The sequence below is a fragment of the Maniola hyperantus genome, chromosome 19 (assembly GCF_902806685.2).
Source record: "Maniola hyperantus chromosome 19, iAphHyp1.2, whole genome shotgun sequence".
In the NCBI taxonomy this organism is placed as follows: Eukaryota; Metazoa; Arthropoda; class Insecta; order Lepidoptera; family Nymphalidae; genus Maniola; species Maniola hyperantus.
The window spans coordinates 5,496,079-5,518,906 of record NC_048554.1 but is presented as its reverse complement, the minus strand read 5'-3'; the positions used below and the strand labels follow the sequence as shown (position 1 = coordinate 5,518,906).

Genomic DNA, 22,828 nt, shown 5'->3' with positions numbered 1-22,828 from the left:
AACAACATTAAATTAAAACTAAATTAAATCTAATTTCTAAAACCTCATCGAGACCACCGACCGCAGCGAGGCATTGTACCCAAGATGCTGGCAGCATTACCCCTTTGGATGGCCAAACTAATTCTTTGACCAAGTTAGCTGCCAGCTCTCGGGTCCCCGGTTGACTCAATAACCCTTTTCGAAATATCCTCAAAAAGAGCTTGAGCCCCCGGGCCCCACGGCCCCAAGGTCTCCACAAGAAAACGCACGAATATGAAGCTCCCTACAAATAAAGGCGAAACTACACTGGATGGTGCGCTTTTAACTTCGTAAAAAGCATGCAATAGCGCATGCGTCTACTCATAGTACCAAGTAATCTATATATATGAAAGGAAAAGCTAACTGACTGATTGACTGACTGACAGACTGAATGACTGAGTGATCTTTCAACGCCACATCAACGCACAGCTCAATCTACTGGACGGATCCGGCTGAAATTTAGCATGTAGATAGCTATTAATATGATGTAACTAAAATTGCCATAACGGATAGAATACCATAGGCAAGGGAATCCCCTCTTGCCTATAACCCCCGGCATTCAAGCCAAAGAATAACTTGTGATATACAAATAATATATTTTCTATAAGCAACTACTGTTCATAGGTACTGGGAAAACCGTAAACATATTTTATCAAATCAGGTTTCTAGGAAACTCGAAACCGCACAACCGAACTTAATTTTAAGTTTATTGTAATAAGTAGGAGAGCAGCTTTTCCTTTTATTAACCGACTTCAAAAAAAGGAGGAGGTTCTCAATTCGTCGGAATCTATGTTCCCCGATAACTCGAAAACACCTAGACCGATTTTGAAAATTATTTTTTTGTTTGAAAGGGTATACTTTAAAGTTGGTCCCATTTCAATTTGGTGAAGATCTGATGAACATCTAACTTCGAAGATAGATACTGGAACTCCTCAACGGATAAGAGTAAATTGCTCGCGATCAGTGTAATAGCTTAGTAAACAGTAGACTTTTAACCAGTCATAGCATAATTCCATGGGGCCACTAAAAATTGTGAAATAAAAATTTTTTACAAAAAAAATAAAAACCGACTTCGTTACACAAACACTAAAAATTGAAAAATAATTTAATTTATTACCGAATATATTATGTATACAAGAGTTAATATAGTTCCTTAATAATATTTTTTGGGGTCGGTGCCAATGAGGTGCCATTGTGGAGTCCCATAAAAATATGAAGTCTAGACGATTCGCGCAGCTAAAGCTTGGCACCGGCACCAAAAAGTATTATTATGGAACTATATTAACTCTTGTATACATAATATATTCGGTAATAAATTAAATTATTTTTCAATTTTTAGTGTTTTATGTATTAAAGTCAAGTCAAAAGTCAAAAGGACTATGGATTTGACAAAAACTACGATTGGTAATCTTTGCAGGTTACCCCTCTGCATCGTCACTCATCACATCAGTCACCATTTGTGACAGTCAAGGAGTTACCTAGGTACCTACTAGTTATCGTACAAAAAATATGAACATAAGTAAACTTAACAGATTCCACAAAGGACTTGCATGTCTTTAGAGGGTTATTTTATACTTACAATAACTACAACAAAGGCATGGATAGTTACCTAGGTGTACAATTAATACTTTACTATCTATATTTATGTTTAAGCCGCTAATTGGAATTTAATTCGGAAAGTTTTATAAATTGACTGAAAAGGTTGGGAACCTTGTCTAAGTGCACAAGTAGTAACTACGTCAATGAAAGTTTGAGACAACGACCGCGAAATCACAAAGCACTGCCATTAAATTCTGCACGAACTTCGCAAAAGGGTTGTTCTAAAACAATTTATAAAAATAACTACACCGTTCGTTGATGTTATTGTAGCTTGCATGAATAATCAAGCAGTTTCAAAGACAAAGCTTGCTTTGAAAACTTTCTTTTTAACGCGAACAATAATATTAGCAAAATTAATAACGGCGAAGAAAAAGGATAAAAACTGATGGACTACAGAAGCTTATATATTTTACTCAATAGTTTTTCCTAGATAATACAAGTCGTCTGTAGACGGTTAATAACACTGTATCTAGAGCTTTTGTAGAATAGCTAAGTAAAATTCTCTTCAACAATAGGTACCTACTGAAGTTGGTTCTGCGAAGCCATATAAATTATAAATACAGGTTTCATGTTCCAATAACATTAGATATTCGTTAAGCTGTGACATTATATATGGAGCCACAATACTAGCCTTATGTACCGTATTGATTCTAAGAAATCAGTACCCTAAAAAGTGATTAGATATCAGGAGATATTATCATTAAAAGAGTTCTTAATTAAAGCAATTAGAAAGAATAGTACCTTAAAATAAAAAAAAGCCAAATAGTTAATTATATAAGTACCCACTTAATTATATCTAACTAAATGATCCTTCAGTTCCAAAATTAATTCAAAGCTTTGAAGTTTTCACTCGTGATTTAGCAGCCACTGAGAAATAATTTGCTAAGTTTAAATTGCTTTGAAAAATAAGTTTGTTAGTCAGAACTTTATAATAAGACAGTCTTAAGGCTATAATAGTTTCGGGTGCAATTATGGAGAATTAAACGAGCGCAAACGCATAGTTGCAATTATTTTATCGTCTTTGAAAATGATAATATTATGATGTCAAGAATTCAGTTATTACATTCGAGTTATTTCATTTTCAAACCTGCTAAGTGCTAACCCAACCATCCCAACCAAAGATATGTTGTGTCCTACACGTGGAGTTCTGCAGGGAACAATAATATCACCGCTTTATCTTTACCTATGTAATATGCATTAAACATGATTAGATTGAGCAAAAAAAAATGTAATCTCACATAGGTACTTTGACATACTAAAATCATTCCAAGAGGATACCTACCCGTGCTTGTGATCTGAGAGCACTAGTGAGCCGTAGATTGATATAATGATGATGACAACAATTATATTTGTTTTACTTCAGTGAAATAAAAAGTTTATAAAATTATATATAAAAGATGAAAGTATGCTGCGTATGGACTGCGATTTAACGTGGCACTTATATGTTACTCGCTGATAAAGTTGATGGAGAAACATTGTTGAAAATGATTCATAATATGATAAGAAACGAAAGATAAAATGAACAGTTGTTGAGTATAAGTACGCCACTTTCAAAGGCTTAAGTGCCAATCTGGATAGGAGTAGTTCCTATGAATATAATATCAATATAGGAAGAGTAGGTATGTATCTATGTTTGTTGTTTTACTTTATCATATCACTTATCGGTATCACTCTGTCGATATCAATATCTAGTGCCTACTACTTGTTTGAGCTCTGAAATAAAGTCAGGTCAGATCATCGCTCTAACATAGCATCTCAACAGAAAAATCGTTTACGACGAAAACAATTAAGAAGGCAAGGCTATGTTTCTGAATCATGTATCCAGAATTGATTGCTAAAAACCGGTGTTAAAATCCAGATTTCTTGTAAAAACGTCGTCGTGGTTTTCACCAAGGATTGATTTTAATTTAGAATATCTATCTACTTTAATTCGATTGGTTGCTATGCGAGAAAAATTAACAATAATATAATTAAACTCCGATTTATTATTATTATTATTATTATACACTTTATTTGTACTACCACAGGAAGGATTACAATAAAATAACAAAAAACACAGACAGAAGGAGGATACAAAAGGCGGCCTTATCACTAATCGATCACTACCAGGCAACCTTAATAATAGGAAAATATGAGGAAAAACAGACTGCAGGTGGTGTGTAATATAATTAATTATAATATACATATATTCAAATAACTGCTACATACTAATACATGAACCACTAATGAATATATTAAATAATATATATATAATACCATATTATATTTATAAAATAAACTAATATATACTCTATAATCATACTTAAGCAATGATAAAAAATAAATTAGGTATGAGAAAGATATTACGATTATTATTGTTGGGATATTTTAAATTTGAAGAAAAACTTGGACGTCCTGTTTGAGATATATATTTGAAGCAGGACGTCTAAGTTTTTCTTTTTACTAATATTTTTCCTATAAATTCAAAATATCCCGTCAATTAATAGTATAGACGCGATACGCGTTGTATTAACGAGTACCTATTGTGAAAACCTTAAAATGTTAACCGACGCTTTTTAAAAATTTCATAACTGGACTTGCAGTGTTATGGCCAGGTTATGGCCAATAAATACGATATAGGAAGTAGCCGGCCATACTGTAGGTAATAAACACAACTATCAGTTGCCTGTTTGATAGCGTTGTAAACCACGTAGGTAGTTGCCTAGATATACTCGCGTATCGTATAAATGGTAACTGCTTGGATACCCTCATTTCTGTTGATAATAATGATTTTAATCGATTTTTATGGATGTCCTTTTACGAGGCTATTAAAACGCACCAAGGTAGCGCTGTTCAGAAGGTAGAGTTACTTTTTCGTTAAAGCAGCTAACAAATATTAAAGAAACTTGTTTTTAGGGTTCCGTACCTCAAAAGCACAAAAGAAAACTCTTGTACGATCACTTCAATGTCTGTCTGTCGTGTCTGTCAAGAGTAACCTATAGAGTAGGTACTTGCCGTTGACCTAGAATCATGAAATTTGGCAGGTGGGTAGGTCTTGTAGCACACGTAAGGGAAAAAATCCGAAAACCGTAAATTTGCGGTTACATCACAAAAAAATATATTAAAATGTGTTCATGAACAATTAGTTAGTATTTTCAACTTTCAAAGTAAGATTAATAATATACCAAGTGGGATATCATATGAAAGGGTTTCTACCTGTACATTCTAAAACAGATATTTATTTATTTTTATGGTTTTTGATTTATCGTGCAAAATCGGACGGAGAACGGAGGCTTAGTAATAGGGTCTCATTGGCACCCTTCGAGTACGGAACCCTAAAAAGAAGAATAGAAAAAAAGGTGAAGTGTAGTGAGATTTATGTAGAAGGCGCCGTGATTGCATAACTAATAAAATTCTCTTGATTACAATTGTTTAGAAACAATCTCGATTAGATAATTGTTTGATTGATTGCATCTATTTGACATCTGTGCGTAGATACGGGTCAAACATCAATTTCCTTATTCAGTTCAATGAGAAGTTAGATAATTGAGTTTTTGTAAATCTAAAACAGCGTTCAAAAAATGTGGAGGCTCGTATTTTTTGTCAATTTTACTTACTTTACTTCACAGCTTCTTCAAATCTTTGAAATAATATGCCGACAAGTTGATCCCATTTTTTGATGATGGTCTACAAGGTGATTCGCTAACTCAGTGATCAACACTGAGTGATAGCCACCGAGCTCATTTTATCCGTGTAAAAAACACGAATAGAATGTACGTATTTGTGTGATGGTCACTTCGAAGTATCACGGATACGCACCGAACACGGATGAGTGCACAAACGGCTTAAGGTTGAAATGCACAAATCCAGCTGAAATCTGGCTTTGTACAATGCGCAGTAATACACCTTATGTTCAGGTTGTACAACTTGTTTCGCGCGAACTGTAATAAAACGATAATAGCCCGTAGTGATGCTATAAATAGTGATGTGACAAGTATTTAAACGGTCTAATATTAGCTTTCACTTAACACATTAGCGTCTCAGTCAGATGTTTGTGTATTCAATTGGTCGTTTCATGGAGTTACTTTTACATTATTCGATGGAAGATTCCTTTCTCGTCATTGCCACTTCTATAAATTATTTAATGTGTAGGCCCGCGAGTGATGGGACTGCCAAATTCTTTGTTACGTACAGTGATTACGATCTTTATTGTGCTATTAGAAACCGTTTGAATATTTAAAATATCATTAACTTCATTGTTTTATCGACTCTTGATTTATAGATGTTATGTCGCATCGCACGGCCTCCCTGGCGCAGTTGTAAGCACTGTGCTTTTATTAGTGGGAGGTCCCGGGTTTGATTCCTGGCAAGGGTTTGAAATTTTGTAATTTCTAAATTTCTGGGCTGATTTGGCCGTGGCTAGTTACCACCCTACCGGCAAAGACGTGCCGCCAAGTGATTTATCGTTCCGGTACGAAACCAAGGAGGCATGGGTTTAATAAAAACAGGTTAGCCCGCTCCCATCTTAGACTGCATCATCACTTACCACCAGGTGACATTGCAGTCAAGGGCTAACTTGTATCTAAATTAAAAAAATACATATTAAGAGAGGACTGACTCACCAACAAACAGTTTAAACTGCCTAAAAACCTAAAATCCTGCTATTCCTAGTGTATTTGTTATAATAAAGTAAGTACCTAGACCTACCTACTTTCTATATGACTTCATTCACACTGTGCGCGTAACGCAAAGAGTATTTCTCTACATGTCTGTGGCCATTGGCGTGCATAGGATTCGAACCTAGGCTAGACATTAGTTAGGTTATTTATTCACCAACTGACATGATGAAAAATAAGTCAAAACTCAAAACCAATTTCAACTTGAGTAAACAGTGCTTTAATGCCTCTATGAACTGCACGCCACTCTGTGGGAAATACGGCATGTATTGTACTATGTACTAGATACGTACTTTTCTTGTGGTGTAGACATGATCCGTGAAGGCGGCACATGCTCGCCGTCTGCCCCATGCGGGCGCTACCGCTTACTCGAACCCATCCGCGCGCTGCCGCACTCACTGGCACTGCATCCCGATATCGATCACCGATTTATCGACTGTCGACACTTCATTTCACTTCACTATTTTGTTCAGCATACCTTTATATCTTTGATTTAAGACATGATAGTTTGAACTTTGATACTAACTGTCGAAACATAAGTTAAAGTGATCGCAAAACAAGTAGTCCACTCTGAAGTTGCAAACATGGCTGTTTACGCAGATCATAGGCCGCAATAACACCTGTAAATGTTACTTACGTAAGTAGCTTACACGAAACTTTACTTACTTTACTAATGTAAACACTCTTATAAAAGTCATTTACTTTTGTTTTGTTGTCAATTTCAATCAAATTACGTAAGCTACTTACGTGAGTAAAACTTACAAGTGTAGTCGCGGCCATAGACTAAGGCTGAGATCTATAGACTATAGAGCATTGACTTTGCTCAGGCTTAAAACAAGTTGAAAACGAGACAGATCTATGTCAGCGAAATCTGACTCATTTTAACTCAAGTAAAGTCTGAGCAAAGGCAAACAACATGACTAGGCCTCTTTCTATTTCTAAGGATTTGACTACTTGTATTGTAGGCACTATAATTGGAGTAAAATTATCTTGATTATCCCATAACAAATTATTATACTTAATAGCCTCCCTATTTTACGCAAAAAAATTATTTCACAGTAACTAATGCTGTAATTTAAGTAAAATCATAATTTTATTCTCTAGTCATAAACGCCGGAGCATATCAGCTTGTTAAATAGAAAACATGTCACCATCATCATCAAAAGCAACCCATCGCCGCGCGCCGGTTAACTACAGAGCACGGATCTTCTCTCAGAGTCAGAAGAGTTTTGGCCATCTACCACGCTGGGCAAGTGCGGATTGGCAGACCTCATACACCTTTGAGAATGTTATGGATAACTCTAATGAAAATCTATCAAATAATTTTTCAAAACCAAAGAAGTCGTCTCTATAAAATTTCAAATAAAATATTCAGTAACAAAATATGGTTTCAACTTTAATCTCGAGTCGAAAGCAAAAATCGGCCGCGAAGCATCTCTTTAGGGGCCTCTTAACAACAAAGACATCAGTTATGCAGATTTTAATCTTAAAAATGGGGGCTTCGGATGTTGAGGGTAGGTAGGTACTGGCAAAAATATGTGAATTTATATTCTGCTCTTTTCGTCAATACATTTTTAATAAGTAATTTATTACTTTGTTGACATTGTTTTTTTTTGCTACATAATGACCCAAATACCGCGTCATTTTTTAAGCATCTTCCAAAAAAGTCGACTAATTCGACCTGTATTTAAATACCTCTGTTCGTATTTGTAATTTTCTCGTTCCTAGTTTAACCGATTTAGAACCAGTTTTCAGTGATACCAAAAACCTCTAGGAAAGGAATTTTCGTGAAGTTGGCATATTCAAAGAAGAGTATATTATGCACAAGTAACTGTAGCTATAGCAATTTAAGTATCAAATCTCAAATCGCTCCAACAAAAAGGTCGCCTTACAGACTTTTATGTTTTTATTCGAATAAATATAATATTAGCAACAGATCCTCTGGAATCGGTTAAGTCACGGATCCGAACGCAGGCTTATCCTTTTGGGAATTTACATTTGCTATCCAAACAGAATATTAAAACAGAACTTAAAGCACCAATATGGCGGCTCAACCCGCTGCGTCTGGAAATGCCATCGCATGCGTGTGGCACTGGCATACAAAAAAATTAAAAAAAAAATTTCGCTGTCAGAAACTTCATGTGCTGGCACAGATCTGTCGTATTTGTCGAATGTCGATGGCTGGCAGTTGGCACGCACGTTGGCGTCGCAATAGCATTTTTAGGCGTCAACAGGGCGCGCGACGTGGTGAGGGAGCGGAACACACCAGCCCGCGCGCCACGCTGCACCCCACATTCGCCATTTGCATTAGTGTGAGTGCTATACCCATACACAGTACAGGAGCACGTGGAACAATACCTGCGCGAGCTCGCACTTGCACGGTCAGACGCGACTATTTAACTGTCGGGAATTATACCTATTCAGACATTCGTCTTCGGTCGTGTATCGCAACCACGCAGTGGTGACAATGCGCGACATGTCGATGAAATCAACGTCGAGTCGGATGCCGAATAATATAATAATTATGTAAATGCAGAGAAATGGTAGCTATTAAACCAAAATGTTGAAAAATGACGATGAGTATCTTATTTCATAAGCAATAAAACGCTAATAAATTGATGTATTCAAGATGAGAGTTCAAAACAATAGATAATATTGTTTTTCGATCTATTTCTGTCACATACATACATTATCATATCCAAATCGTACTATAAATATGCGATGCGACACCTAACGAAAACAAAATATGTAACTAAATACATTTTTGCTATCACAATTTCGTGTACTTTTGTTAACGCTCGATAAATTGGAGCATTGGTACAAAACAGAGAAAGTTAAAATACGTTAGTAAGTATAGTTGTTAGTTCATGTTCATAATTAAAAATAAAAAGATGCAGATACTCTAAATTTAGTTTAGAGAAAAACAACAGAATCAGCGGTTTTGTATGAACTAATTCAGGGTACACCGGGCAGTCTGCGCCCCGACGGACGGGGGCACGGGGCGAGGCATCCCAGTTTATGAAATGGTTCATACAAAATTATGGCTATAGATCTTAACCGTGCCCCGACCGTACCCCGTCCGTGTCACGGCCGGCCCCGGCATGGGGTAACGTAAATCGACCTCTATATTCATGTGTACACGCGCTGAATGACATTCATGAATGGAGTTTGTAGTAGTATATCACTGTAGGTTTTTTAACCGACTTCAAAAAAAGGAGGAGGTTCTCAATTCGTCGGAATCTTTTTTTTTTTTTTTTTTTTTATTTTTTATGTATGTTCCCCGATTACTCGAAAACGCCTAGACCGATTTTGAAAATTCTTTTTTTGTTTGAAAGGGTATACTTCAAAGTTGGTCCCATTTCAATTTGGTGAAGATCTGATGAACATCTTCGAAGATAGATACTGGAACTCCTCAACGGATAAGAGTAAATTGCTCGCGATCAGTGTAATAGCTTAGTAAACAGTAGACTTTTAACCAGTAATAGCATAATTCCATGGGGCCACTAAAAATTGTGAAATAAAAAAATTTTACAAAAAAAATAAAAACCGACTTCGTTACACAAACACTAAAAATTGAAAAATAATTTAATTTATTACCGAATATATTATGTATACAAGAGTTAATATAGTTCCATAATAATATTTTTTGGGGTCGGTGCCAATGAGGTGCCATGGTGGAGTCCCATAAAAATATGAAGTCTAGACGATTCGCGAAAGCTAATTGGCACCGGCACCAAAAAGTATTATTATGGAACTATATTAACTCTTGTATACATAATATATTCGGTAATAAATTAAATTATTTTTCAATTTTTAGTGTTTGTGTAACGAAGTCGGTTTTTATTTTTTTTGTAAAATTTTTTTATATATAATACGATACGACTGGCTGCCATATAGATTAGGACGATGTCAATCAAGATCACGAGAGGTAGGTACAACTGTTGAGTCACCCAATTGATGTTAGCACCTGATACAAATAACATCTACATATCTAAAGTTATTTCTAAATTCTAAAGTTACGTTTTCTTCTATGGACCAATCTAGCAGAATTCCGAGAGAAAAAAAAACGTGCGCGGACTTTTTATAGTGTTTCATATGGTGGCTGAAAAAAAATGCAAAAATACCCATTTCGCGCAATTGCACAGATGTATATTTTTAACCGACTTCAAAAAAAGGAGGAGGTTCTCAATTCGTCGGAATCTTTTTTTTTTATTTTCTTTTATGTATGTTAACGGATTACTCGAAGACGCCAGGACCGATTTTGAAAATTCTTTTTTTTTTGAACGGGTATACTTCAAAGTTGGTCCCATTTAAATTTGGTGAAGATCCGATGAACATCTTCGAAGATAGATAATGGAACTCCTCAACGGATAAGAGTAAATTGCTCGCGATCAGTGTAATAGCTTAGTAAACAGTAGATTTTTAACCAGGCATAGCATATTTTAATACCATGGGGTCACAAAAAATTGTGAAATAAATTTTTTTACAAAAAAAATAAAAGCCGACTTCGGTACACTGAGGTGCCATTGTGGAGTCTCATAAAAATATGAAGTCTAGACAATTCGCGCAGCTAAAGCTAATTGGCACCGGCACCAAAAAATATTATTATGGAACTATATTAACTCTTGTATACATAATATATTCGGTAATAAATTAAATTATTTTTCAATTTTTAGTGTTTGTGTATCGAAGTAGGCTTTTTTTTACACATCACATAGAGCTTATCTTCACCTTTTACTGGAAGAACTATTTCTGTGCCATTTAGTAGACACTCAAAAGCTAATAATTCACCTCTACTATCCATACTCTATACTAATATTATAAATCCAAAAGTGTGTCTGTCTGTCCGTCTGTCTGTCTATCTGCCTGTCTGCTAGCTTTTCACGGCTCATCCGTTTAACCGATTTTGATGAACTTTGGTACAGAGTCAGCTTACATCCCAGGGAAGGACATAGGCTGCTTTTGGTCCCAGAAAATCAAAGAGTTCCCACGGGATTTTTAAAACCTAAGTCGCGGGCATTATCTAGTATTATTTAAAGCAAAATGGCATCTGGGTGAATTCTTGCAAAGTCGCTTCGATCGCTCTATCGGATCGCTTCCGTCTCGTCGTCGTTTAACTTAAATACCTACGTGTAATGGCGATCGATGTAACCTCGCTCTATGGCTTAGTAAACATTCGCCCAGTCAATGAACTTTGGACAACTTTTTTCTCTTTTACTACTTACTGAATATTTCTAACTAGAGGATGCCCGCGACTTCGTTCGCGTGGATTTAGGTTTTTAAAAATCCTGTGGGAACCCGAAATTCCCCGAGATGTAAGCTACCTCTGAACCAAATTTCATCAAAATCGGTTCAATTGTTGGACCGCGTAAAAGCTAGCAGTCAGACAGACACATAGACAGACACACTTTCGCATTTATAATATTAGCATGGATTGATAGTTACTAGAACCTATTTCAAGAATACTATTAAAATACGAGTAAACCAATAGATAGCGCTAGGAAAATATACTGTTTTACTAACGTTTTTTTGCTAACTAAATCGATACTAAAATGATACGAAATAAAAATAAAAATTCCTAGATCTAAATAGATTCCTAGATCAATTTAATATGGAACTCAATTTAGAAGATGCTTGTTTCCAAAAACTCAAGTGACATATCAAATAGCATTTGAAAATCGGGGTTTCTCCCTTGGGGTCGATGTGATAAGTCAACAAACTACAATGGCAAACGTGTTTTGGTAAACACGCGAGTTAAACTTGGCCTTGGATTTTAGTTTCGAAATAAGTGATGAAAAGATCTAGTCAAAGATTTTGGGTATAAGTTAACACAAATATTCACGGATTTTGGTATTTGGTATGTATAATATTATGTGAAACTTGCATGCTAACATTGCTAACGAAATTATTATTAAAGTAAGGCAAGGTTAGTGCCTTTGCCGGCGTCTCAAATAAGAAGTATCTCGTAGGTAATATACCTATTCTAAGTCCCGCAAATTGCTAATGTGCGTGACCGCCATTTTAGTGACGTCAGCACTAGACTGAAGTTTCGAGCTGATGGTATATTTTTACTTAAATATACGTCAAAATGACGTCATTTCGATGTTAATGAGACATATATAATTGTCATTAGCAATCGCAATAGCAATAAGCATGACTTATACAGACAAAATTACTATGGATTTGAAACTTTTTCTTTTAGTTAAATCCGGTTTTTCATTTCATGCATAAAATTTGATGCATATTACTTACCACTGACATGACCTTTTTTTTAAAATCGCAATAATAAACGAAAACCGGCCAAGTGCGAATCTGACTCGCGCACCTGAGGGTTCCGTAGTACAATCGTATTTATCGACATTTTGCACGATAAATCAAAAACTACTCACTAGATCGGACAGACAGACATGACAAATCTATAAGGGTTCCGTTTTTTGCCATTCGGCTACGGAACCCTTAAAATGGAGCGGCTCTACTCATACTTTTTTTCTTCGGGGAAGGAAAAATCTTAGCGGACTTCTGTCTACTGGTATGACTGACGTGACCGACTTGCTAAAATGATCTTTCCAGATCTTCCAGATCAGAACGACACCACACCATCATTGTCAGTTCATTGTCTCACTTAGCTATCTTCTAATACTATTTCCCTTTCTTGTTTCCTTGTCTGGCTTGAACTTTGCCATGAATCTTTTCGATACATGCGCACTACCAGATTTCAGGCATCCACGTTCTATATCCCACATTATCATCAGTACGGTGTGTGATACGGATAAGCCGTGATAGCCTAGTGGTTAGGACGTCCGCCTCCTATTCGAGAGATCGGGGGTTCGAGCCCAGGCACGCACCTTTAACATTTTGAAGTTATGTGCGTTTTAAGAAATTAAATATTACTCGCTTCAACGGTGAAGGAAAACATCGTGAGGAAACCTGCATACCAAGTGAGTCTGCCAATCCACACATATCAAGCGTAGTGGACTATGACCAAAACCTTCCCATACTGAAAGGAGACCCGTGCTCTGCAGTGAGCTGGTAATAGATTAATAATGATGATGATATAGAATTTAGAACTTACGGATGGATTTACTAGTTTTAAAAAAAATCTAATAAATTGTAGGTAGCCTATGTCTGACTTCCGGATGCAAGTGCAAAATATACACTTTGTATCAAATGGTCTTCGTGTTGATCATGATGATGATGATTCCTCACTCTGTGATTCAGGCCAGCCCGAACATTTAACAAAGTGCTCAATGGCAACACTAAACGGCTAAAGACCGACTGCATCACAAATAGTAATTAATGACTAAGGTTACTGCTGTACGTCTCATCCTAACGAACACATAATCAACTGTTTTGCGTTTCGCTTGTTACAATAATAAATTGATCTGTAACTGTAATCATAAATCACGTACTTTATCGAACTCGATACCAATTAATTTATTAATTAGTACCTACATAGGTAAGTATATACCTATGTATATCTCGCGACAGGCCGAGATGGCAATCGGCCAGGGAACGACCCCCACACCGGCACAGCCCCCGCGCTAGCCCGGTGCAGGTGAGTGCGAGTGACGTGCGGGTACACGGGGCGTCCATCCCCCCGCCTCATACCCCGATTGCCTTCTCAACTTTTCGCGTACTATAGGTATTATGTATAACTAGTTTTTGCCCGCGACAGGGCGTGGAACATTTCTCAAAAATCCCGTTTATACGCAGGTCAGACCTTATAACCCTATATCTGCCTGTCAAAGTCGCTTCAAAATCAGTTCAACCGAACAAACTAATTTAACAAAAAATCATTACTTATGGGCAGATTACACCTACCGAGTACAGTGGCGAGTCAGTGTCCTCGGCCGAGTACTCGGTTGGTATAAACACTTAACGAGTGCAATTTCGCCGCAATTTTTCAGCCACAGCACTGTCTCGGCCGAGTGACATTTTACTGTCTCGCTTCACTACTCGGTAGGTGTAATCTGCCCATTAGGTAGGTACACTTAACTATAGGACTGAAGTTACTTTGATTATAACGAGAATTGAATTGATACCTAACTTAATTATGGAAGCCATATTGGGTAAGCTTGTCCTATATTATTAGGGGTAGGTAACGAGATTTCTACCATGCTGTGTACCTACATAGTACATACTTGTATGGATTCTTCCATAAGTCTATCAAGGTATTTTATCTAAACTTATTTAGAAAAAGTTCAAAACTAAAACCCGACTACGATGCTCTTAATAAACGCTGAAATATAGTAAACTAGCTGATGCCCGCGACTTCGTACGCGTGGATTTAGGTTTTTAAAAATCCTGTGGGAACTCGTAAATTTTCCGGGATAAAAAGTAGCCATGTCCTTCCCCGGGTTGCAAGCTACGTCTGTACCAAATTTCGTCAAAATCGGTTTAACGGTTGAGCCGTGAAAAGCTAGCAGACAGACACACTTTCGCATTTATAATATTAGTATGGATCTGGGTTTCTTGCGCTTGGTGTATTTAAATAGTAGATAGGTATATTATATTTATGAAGTCCGTGATTTCGTGGATTTAGGTTTTTAAAAATCCCGTGGGAACTATTTGATTTTCCGGGATAAAAAGTATTCTTTGTCCGTCTCCAGGATGCAAGCTATCTCTTTACCTTTCGTCAAAATCGATTCGGTTAAACAGATGGGCCGTGAAAAGCTAACAAATAGACAGATATACACGTTCGCATTTATAATAAGTAGAACGGATTATTTCATGATAAAGTAACATGGTTAGCACATGTCGGAATATTGTACTAAGAGTAATAAAACTTTTTATTGGCCGAGTTAACATGTTATGGTCTAATATGCTAATAAAAAGTAATATATGTACAACATAATAAATACGAGACTTTATCACGCTAAGCATACATAATATTATTAACTTAAAATAGTACTCAAATCAAGTATAGTACGCGACATGTCGAGATGGTCATTGCCATCCTAGATATATTGCCATTGTTTTGTTATAATTATTAAATACTAAAGTAACTTTTTATTACTTTGATGCATAAAGAATTTATACGTAATTTATGTTGAAATAGTAAAATAGGCAAGTTTCAAACAAAACAGCAGCGGTTCATGTTTATCACGGTTATCAGTGCAGATAAGGAGAAATTCAATAAAATATAACACCTACGCGTATAGTAACTTTACCGACTTCTGTAGGTATATTACCTACTCAAAGCAATTAGAATAAGTCTTTCATTATTCATCATCATCATATCAACAAATCGGCCCACTATTGATCACAGTCCAGAATGCAGGGGATCCCTAAACGACAAGGTAACTTAATCTTCGGAGTCAGCTGCACCGTAATTCTTAATAACTGTCCATCATCTAAAAAGAGTCCAAATAATCGCTTTCTATAATATTGTTTCTTGAGGGAAAAAAACCGGCTAAGTGCGAGTCAGGCTCACGCAAGATAGATCAAAAACTATAATGCATAAAAATAAATAACAAACCTGTTTTAGAATGCACAGGTGAAGCCCTTTCATATGATATCCCACTTGATATACCTAGTTATCTTACTTTGAAAATTGAAAATACTAATTATTAGTTCATGACTAATTTTTTTTTGTGTGATGTAACCCTAAATTCACGGTTTTCAGATTTTTCCCCTTATGTCTGCTATAAGGTAAGGTAGGTAGGTACATACCTGCCAAATTTCATGATTCTAGGTCAACTGGAAGTACCCTGTAGGTTTCTTGACAGACCGACAGACATACAGAGAACAAAGTGATCCTATAAGGGTTCCGTTTTTCTTTTTGAGGAACGGAACCCTAACAAGTAATGGGAATCGTAATTCGCATGCTTCCGCGGTGCAGAATGCAATGAGTCCCCGAGGCGACAAGGTAACGCAATCTGTGGAGCTAGCAGCGAATAATAAGCAATTCGAATTACCAACAGCAATGACCATGATACATATGCTTGTAAACGGAGTGGATAATACGTTGACGGATGACAGAAGTGAGTGGAAGAAGAAGACATGTTTTACCGACCCCACCACGTAGCATGGGATAAGGTTAAGAAGAAAATCACCTAAAAAGAGTAATAAATTTGCTTTCGTTAGTTATTATACCAACTCAAATACGTAGTAAATAATGACACAAAATTCATTAAATTACCACCCTGGCTATTATTATTAATATAGAAACACGTCACAAAATATCTTATTATAATATAGTTTTGACTTGTCCAGTAAATAAACCTAAGTTTGTTGTTGCTAACTAAACTGTAAAATACTTACTCGAAAGTCAAAACAAGTACCTAATTAGAATCGTAATTTGAATGCTTCCGCGCTGTAGAAAGCAATGGGACCCCGAGGCGACAAGGTGACGCAATATTTGGGCCAGCTGAGAATAATAAGCAATTCCAATCACCAACTAAAGTGACTGTGCATCATCTAAAAAGAGTTTCAATAATTTTCAATAATATCAGTTCTCGAGAGAAAAATTTAAACCATGCATCAATAGTAACACATCACAAAAGATATCTAAGAAAGATATAAATCGTATAGTTTTAACTTGTTATTACAATAAATAAACCTAGGTAATATAATCAAAACAAGTAATGAGAATCGTAATTCGAATGCTTCCGCGGTGCAGAATGCAATAGGTCCCCGAGGCGACAAGGTAACGCAATCTGTGGAGCCAGCTGCGAATACTAAGCAATTCGTTATGTATTCATCCGGGAAAAATCGTGCGCCGCCCGCCCCAGGTACTCGCCTTGAATTAGGAATCGACACTGAAATGGACATATGTATATAGCAACAAGTACGCTGGAAGACGAATGCCATACAAAATGACAATTTTTTTTTGTCCCAATTCGAAGCGCCCCACCGAGCGTGACGGGAATCAAAAGTGACACTTTGTGTCAAAATACTTAGTCTTCGTGTTGACACTATGTTGACAGATGTCTCATCACTAACATTTTATTCCGATTACGTTCACATAAAATTCAAAATCAAGTTACTTCAAAAATAGGTCGGCAATCGCTGCTGGTCCAGTGTGTATTAATAGAGGTCTGTGGGAATCGAAGACAACATTTTGATTTTGCAGGTTTTCATATAATTTCTCCTTTGGTTTACAAGAAGTGGTTCGACATCCTCAGGGCTACCAGAAAAATCTTCTCACATTGACATTTGATACATTACACAAGATGTAAGGCTTTTGTAATATCTTATAATATTATTTATTACAAAAATGTTAGACAGTTATAAGATTTTCTGAATTCAGCCGTTTGTTTTTTAGATGAGAGACTTGCTCCATATTTGAGGGCACTTCAATTTTAGGAAACAGTTAATCTTCAAGCAATATTTACTAATCTCCGGATTTGGGTTACGAGTTACGACACATAATTTAATTTAAATAAATTCCATCCCGATTTAGTCATAACTCATAATAAACCACGGGCACGTGGAATTATCTACGAGTATATTCCTGAAGATACCACTTCTTGGCGCCAGAAGCAATAAATTTTGCGAGTCATAGCATTAAAATCTCGTTAAAACGCTATCCAGTATCGGGAGACCCTAGCACCTAGTAGTTACAGCTCGACGACTCTGACTGTGGGTAATGTAACGTAATCAAACGTAATGAAATAACCCAGGACGCACGATGGACCCGTCGTCAACGTCATCGCCAAAGCGCAACAAGTGTGTTCACTGTTCACTCAACAGATCGCTAAACTAATCGAGCTGACTAATCGAGTAGAACGCAGAAAAATGCAAAAAGTTAGCGCGTGAGCTTAGCTGTTCACCGTTTGTTTACTATCTATATCCTGTCTGTGTTTTTTATTCGTATAACCTTATAGAACAGATGTACAATTAATAGGATTTTATAGATTAATGCTACTCATGATACCTAATATTTTTTTAGTTACATGTAACATCTAAAACGGTTTCATAATACCTATTTTCTTAAATTCCAAGCTCCACATTCAGTCACCATAATTTTTCGCTATCATCTCCAGTCCGTAGGTACTATGACAATATAGGTAAATAGAGATTAAGCAGTTAACCAATTAAACAGTTACAATATTACTATGAGTCAGGTAAGAGCTTTAAAGTCAGTCAAATAAAACGCAAAAAATCGAATGGAAGTCTTACATACAGCAATTAACTAGTTTCACTCTTACAGAAAATGATACAGCATTTGACAACATAAATGCTTAAATACAGGCACATGATGAGGCCTTAACAAACTGTTACCAAGTGGTTATCAATAGCAGAAATAATAAGTTTCTCTAGCTATTTTCTCACTTGTGTCAAAGGAGGCGTGACATGTTTTAAAGCAGTTACCAGTTAGAAATTATATTTTATTATTGGTATTTTTATAATGATAGCGTTTAAAAACTTACATTCAACTTTTAAACCCTAGTTTTTTTTTAATGTTCCGAGTACTTAGACCGCTTGAAACCTTTGTAATAATCATAAACTAATAAGTTCACAAGAAACATATTGAAAATATTATTTATGCAAACCTAAAAATTATAGAATAGGACCATTTAAAACGTTTAAAAGAAAATATGTAAGTATGACTTTACCATCATTTTCAATGCCAATGCAATGTGAAGAGAAAATTGACGGTCAAAGTTAATAAGCGAAAACCTGAATATACATGACCTGTTACTGCAAATCAACATAATTCAACTAAGTATATAATCTCTACAAGCCATAAGCTATATTCTGGTTCAATTTAAACCTGTCACGCAAACTATACTGCACTATAGGACTGTAAGGTACCTACTAGCAACTGAGATTCGGATGAGTCATAGTCTGGATGCATTCAGGTTTAAGAACTTCTTTTTATTTTCTTGTCTCTACTATAAAGGAAAGGTTATACAAGCCTCGATTGATCCGAGGATTTGTTGAGGCCGAAAAGAATTTATGCCATTGTCAATGCAATTTACAAAGACAATGGACAATGGTGACCGTGTTTGGATGACACCTAATACGTTATACATTGATTGTGTGATGCGCATTGTTAGATTTATTTATTGTTTTTCTTATGTTTACTTAAACATCAATCTTCGTGTGACAAGCAATCAAACGGGCTAATAATTACCGCCGCTCATGAACGTCTGCATCATTTACAAGAGGAGCCCTAATACTTCGCCAGCTATTAGGGATTTGTTTATCGACCCCTGAAATAGTCACATATCGTAGTCTTGAAGAAATACAAAAGGTAGGTATGTAATCACATAGTTAGTACTAAGTACTAATGGTGTGCTTACATAATACTACAGCGATTAAAATAAATACTACCGTGTCAGATATTATTATTATTATTCATAGTAATTTGAGAGTAATTTTATCGGCAAGGCTAACAATTAAGTGATCAACAATCAAAACAAACCACGATTGTAAGGATTTTGATCGATCAGACTAAAACCTGATCAGACAGCGGTCCAAATAATCATGAAACAAGGACTGAACTTCGAACATATTGCATTAATTAAAAGCGTGATATACAAGCACCTCATTAATAAATAAATCAGTAGATCAATTAGATTCAAAAATCTCAACTCTATTTACCTTGGATATAGTCTAAACTCTAAAGGACAGTATTTACAACAGTAATCAAAATACGACAGTCCAAACGATTGAAAAATACAATGTTATAAATCCAAGTGTCTGCTTGTTTGCAATTTTTAGACGAATTCTTTACTCTAACGATTTCAACGTGGCACCAAATGGAGAACTCGATAGTATTACATGCAAAATAACGTATTAATCGAGAATCAAAAAAACTAAATCTAAGTGCATGAAGTAACGGCTTTAAGTAATTGACGAAATCTTCTTTAATGTATAAAACACGAAAGTTTTCTACCTCTATCCGATATAGACTTTGAAAACATCCAACCGATGTGCCCCAACCCGGTTTCATTAGAAAGGCAATGCGAAGATGGTTTTTCAAACCAATAAAAATGCATTAGACAAATATATTTTTCAGCGTAGTAAACACACGCCGGGTATCCGCTAATAGAAACTAAAATAGGAACAATGACAAATATCGGGAAGATTGTATTGTTTATCAGTCAAATCCCCTCAAAAATATTGACTATTTCAATCATATTAATGTAGAGATACACGCTATAGACGTCATCTAATCGAGCAACAAGAGCAAGGAGCGAGCTAATGCCGCGGAATGCCGCCGCAAGGTCGGGAGCATTCATCAACCGACGCCGTCTGAGGTTTCCACGATATGCCTATCCTTACTTGGAGCCTTACTAGGTAATGCAAGTTATAGTATAAGCAAACACATAATTAATGATTAAATACAAATAATGTCATCGATAGCTCTATTTTAGTCAATTTTTAACCTTTTTTTCTATGTTAAGCTTTTTCTAAAAATTGTTAAAAGAGTTAGAAAAGCCTTTAGACGTCAGAACCAAAAAGATTAACTAAGTTTATTTTTGAAAAATCGACGATTTTGGAGTTTTTGAATCGTTAAAAAGTTGAGAGATGAAGAGACAATTCTAGAAGCAGTATCAGCACATATCTATACACGTCAATAAGATTGGATCAATAAAGCACTCTAATGATCGAAGTTCCTAAGTCAAGAGAAAGTGGTAACAATTTGGCTTGCAAGATTTGAACTAAACTAATTAACTAACTAATAAACAAACTTGTGAAGCTAACTAACTAAAACCTTGAAAAGTAGACTCCGAACAATAATAATGAGTCTTGCTTATAACTACGTTCAAGTTTGAAAAAAGAAACACTATTCAATAAATAAACTAGGTACAAATAAACATGAGGTATTGTAGCAATCGACTGAATCGTTTATTCTTTTGAATAAATAATATTATTATGATGACAATATATGAAAGTGGAGAAAAATATTGCAAATGCCACTCAAGAGACTTTAAACTCAACAGACGCGGTTAATTTTCAAAACAAAAACAATGAACGTTTCCAACGTTCAAGGCTGCGCGCAATTTTGGTTCTAATGATTGGAATTTTCCATTATTAACTGTTCATTATTTAAATTTAACTACGATAAATTAGGTAATATCGTTGCTGTAGTGCAGATAGAATAACACCAATTTGTAATAGATCAAAGGTTATTGTTACTTGACAGGTCCTTTATTTTCTCGGTATTTAATCGCAGTAGGTAATAATGAACTTAATTTTTTTACTTAATTTAATTTGAATAATTAAAATACATACATGGTTATTCAAATAGTTAGGTAAGTATTTTTTTTAATAAAAATCGCGAGCAAACGAGCAGGCGGGTCACCTGATCTTAAGTGATTACCGTCGCCCATGAACATTTGCAGTACCAGAGGCAACACTAATGCGTTGCCGGCCTTTCAGGAATTTGTTGGTCCGCTCCTTGAATAACCCCATGTCGTAATCTAATGGGAACACCGCCGAAGGGAGTTGATTCCACAGTTTGCATGTGCGTGGAAAAAAGGATCTGGCACAACGGGCGACCGAAGTGCACCATACAACCAGGTGGTGAGAGTGAATTGTTGAGGATGGTATTCAATTTTTACGTTAAATTTTTGCGATATATCTATAAAAATCTGTTCTGATGTTACCACTTCGTAACCAAATGGGTAACAAATAAAAATTAAAGCAGAAATAAAAGAATACTATACCGAAGCATTTCCTAACGAGTGGGCAATTCATCAAGTACTTCCAGGGTGTGTGCGGAGGATGTTTTTTCTTCTTGCAGCTCCTATGCGAGGGGTGGTGGCACCGCTCAGGGGCCCTGCTGTTCTTCGTGAACATTCCGAGTACCCCCTGACACTTCCATAGACTGTCACATCACTGGCACCATTGACACTACAGGCAACACTACGCGCACTAGTCGCTGATTCCACCCACTCACTACCACTAATCACAAAGAATAACCACTAAAAGGTCATCTGTAGCCATCCCCCGCCCAGCCAAACACTACACGGGTGCAGCGGGCATTAACTGCAAAGAAAAGAAAACAAAAAAATGTAATAACACCCCTCCCCAAAGAAAACAAAAATAATCAGGGAATAAAGTAGGACAGACATATTGAATAGTTCTTGTTAAGTGTTCCATAATCTAAGCTTCCGCTGTGGCTCGTCATGAAAGAACGGAACAAAAAATATATACGGCAGTTACTTTTTGTACTCGCAATGCGCCGTTATGAGATGAAAGTGAAGCATGTCACTGTTCCACCAACGTACTGACACGATTTTTTATCAGTGTACACGATCTATTAGCGTCGGCGTCGTGTTAAACTTGAGTATCCTTCAATTGGCTGAACAAAAACCGATATTGGCATTTCGAAGAATCGAAATCCGTGACATTGAATCCATACAAGTGTTACTTAGGAACATACAAAAACCGATACAGGTTTTGAATGCGCAAAACAAATTGCACATAACTTTTATGTTACCTTAACAAGTTAAGAAGGGCAGATGCTCGTTGGATCTGGTTGTGGTTACATCGAAGGAGAAACAAAAGTAAAACCAGTTTCGATACCGTTTTTAAGTCAAATAACTAAGGGACGAGACGTTAGTAGTACGAAAAATCAGCAAGGTCATTTATGTTAG

The 22,828-nt window shown here is 36.1% G+C and overlaps 1 protein-coding gene across 13 annotated transcripts in view; it reads right to left on the bottom strand.

Moving 5' to 3' along the window:
* The window catches only part of Pde11 (Phosphodiesterase 11), a 232,146-nt gene that overhangs the window by 122,404 nt on the left and 86,914 nt on the right, over nt 1-22,828 (bottom strand). For 6 of the 13 annotated variants that reach the window (XM_069504882.1, XM_034978574.2, XM_034978575.2 and 3 more), the window contains one exon: nt 21,896-22,217. The exons of 4 other annotated variants lie outside the window; for them this stretch is intronic. In XM_069504882.1, coding sequence (XP_069360983.1) covers nt 21,896-22,028 — 133 coding nt within the window. In that variant the 5' untranslated portion in view covers nt 22,029-22,217. Of the gene's footprint in view, nt 1-6,565; nt 6,798-21,895; nt 22,218-22,828 lie in introns of all 13 variants that reach the window. 3 more of the 13 variants (XM_034978577.2, XM_069504883.1, XM_034978579.2) reach the window with 2 other exon arrangements.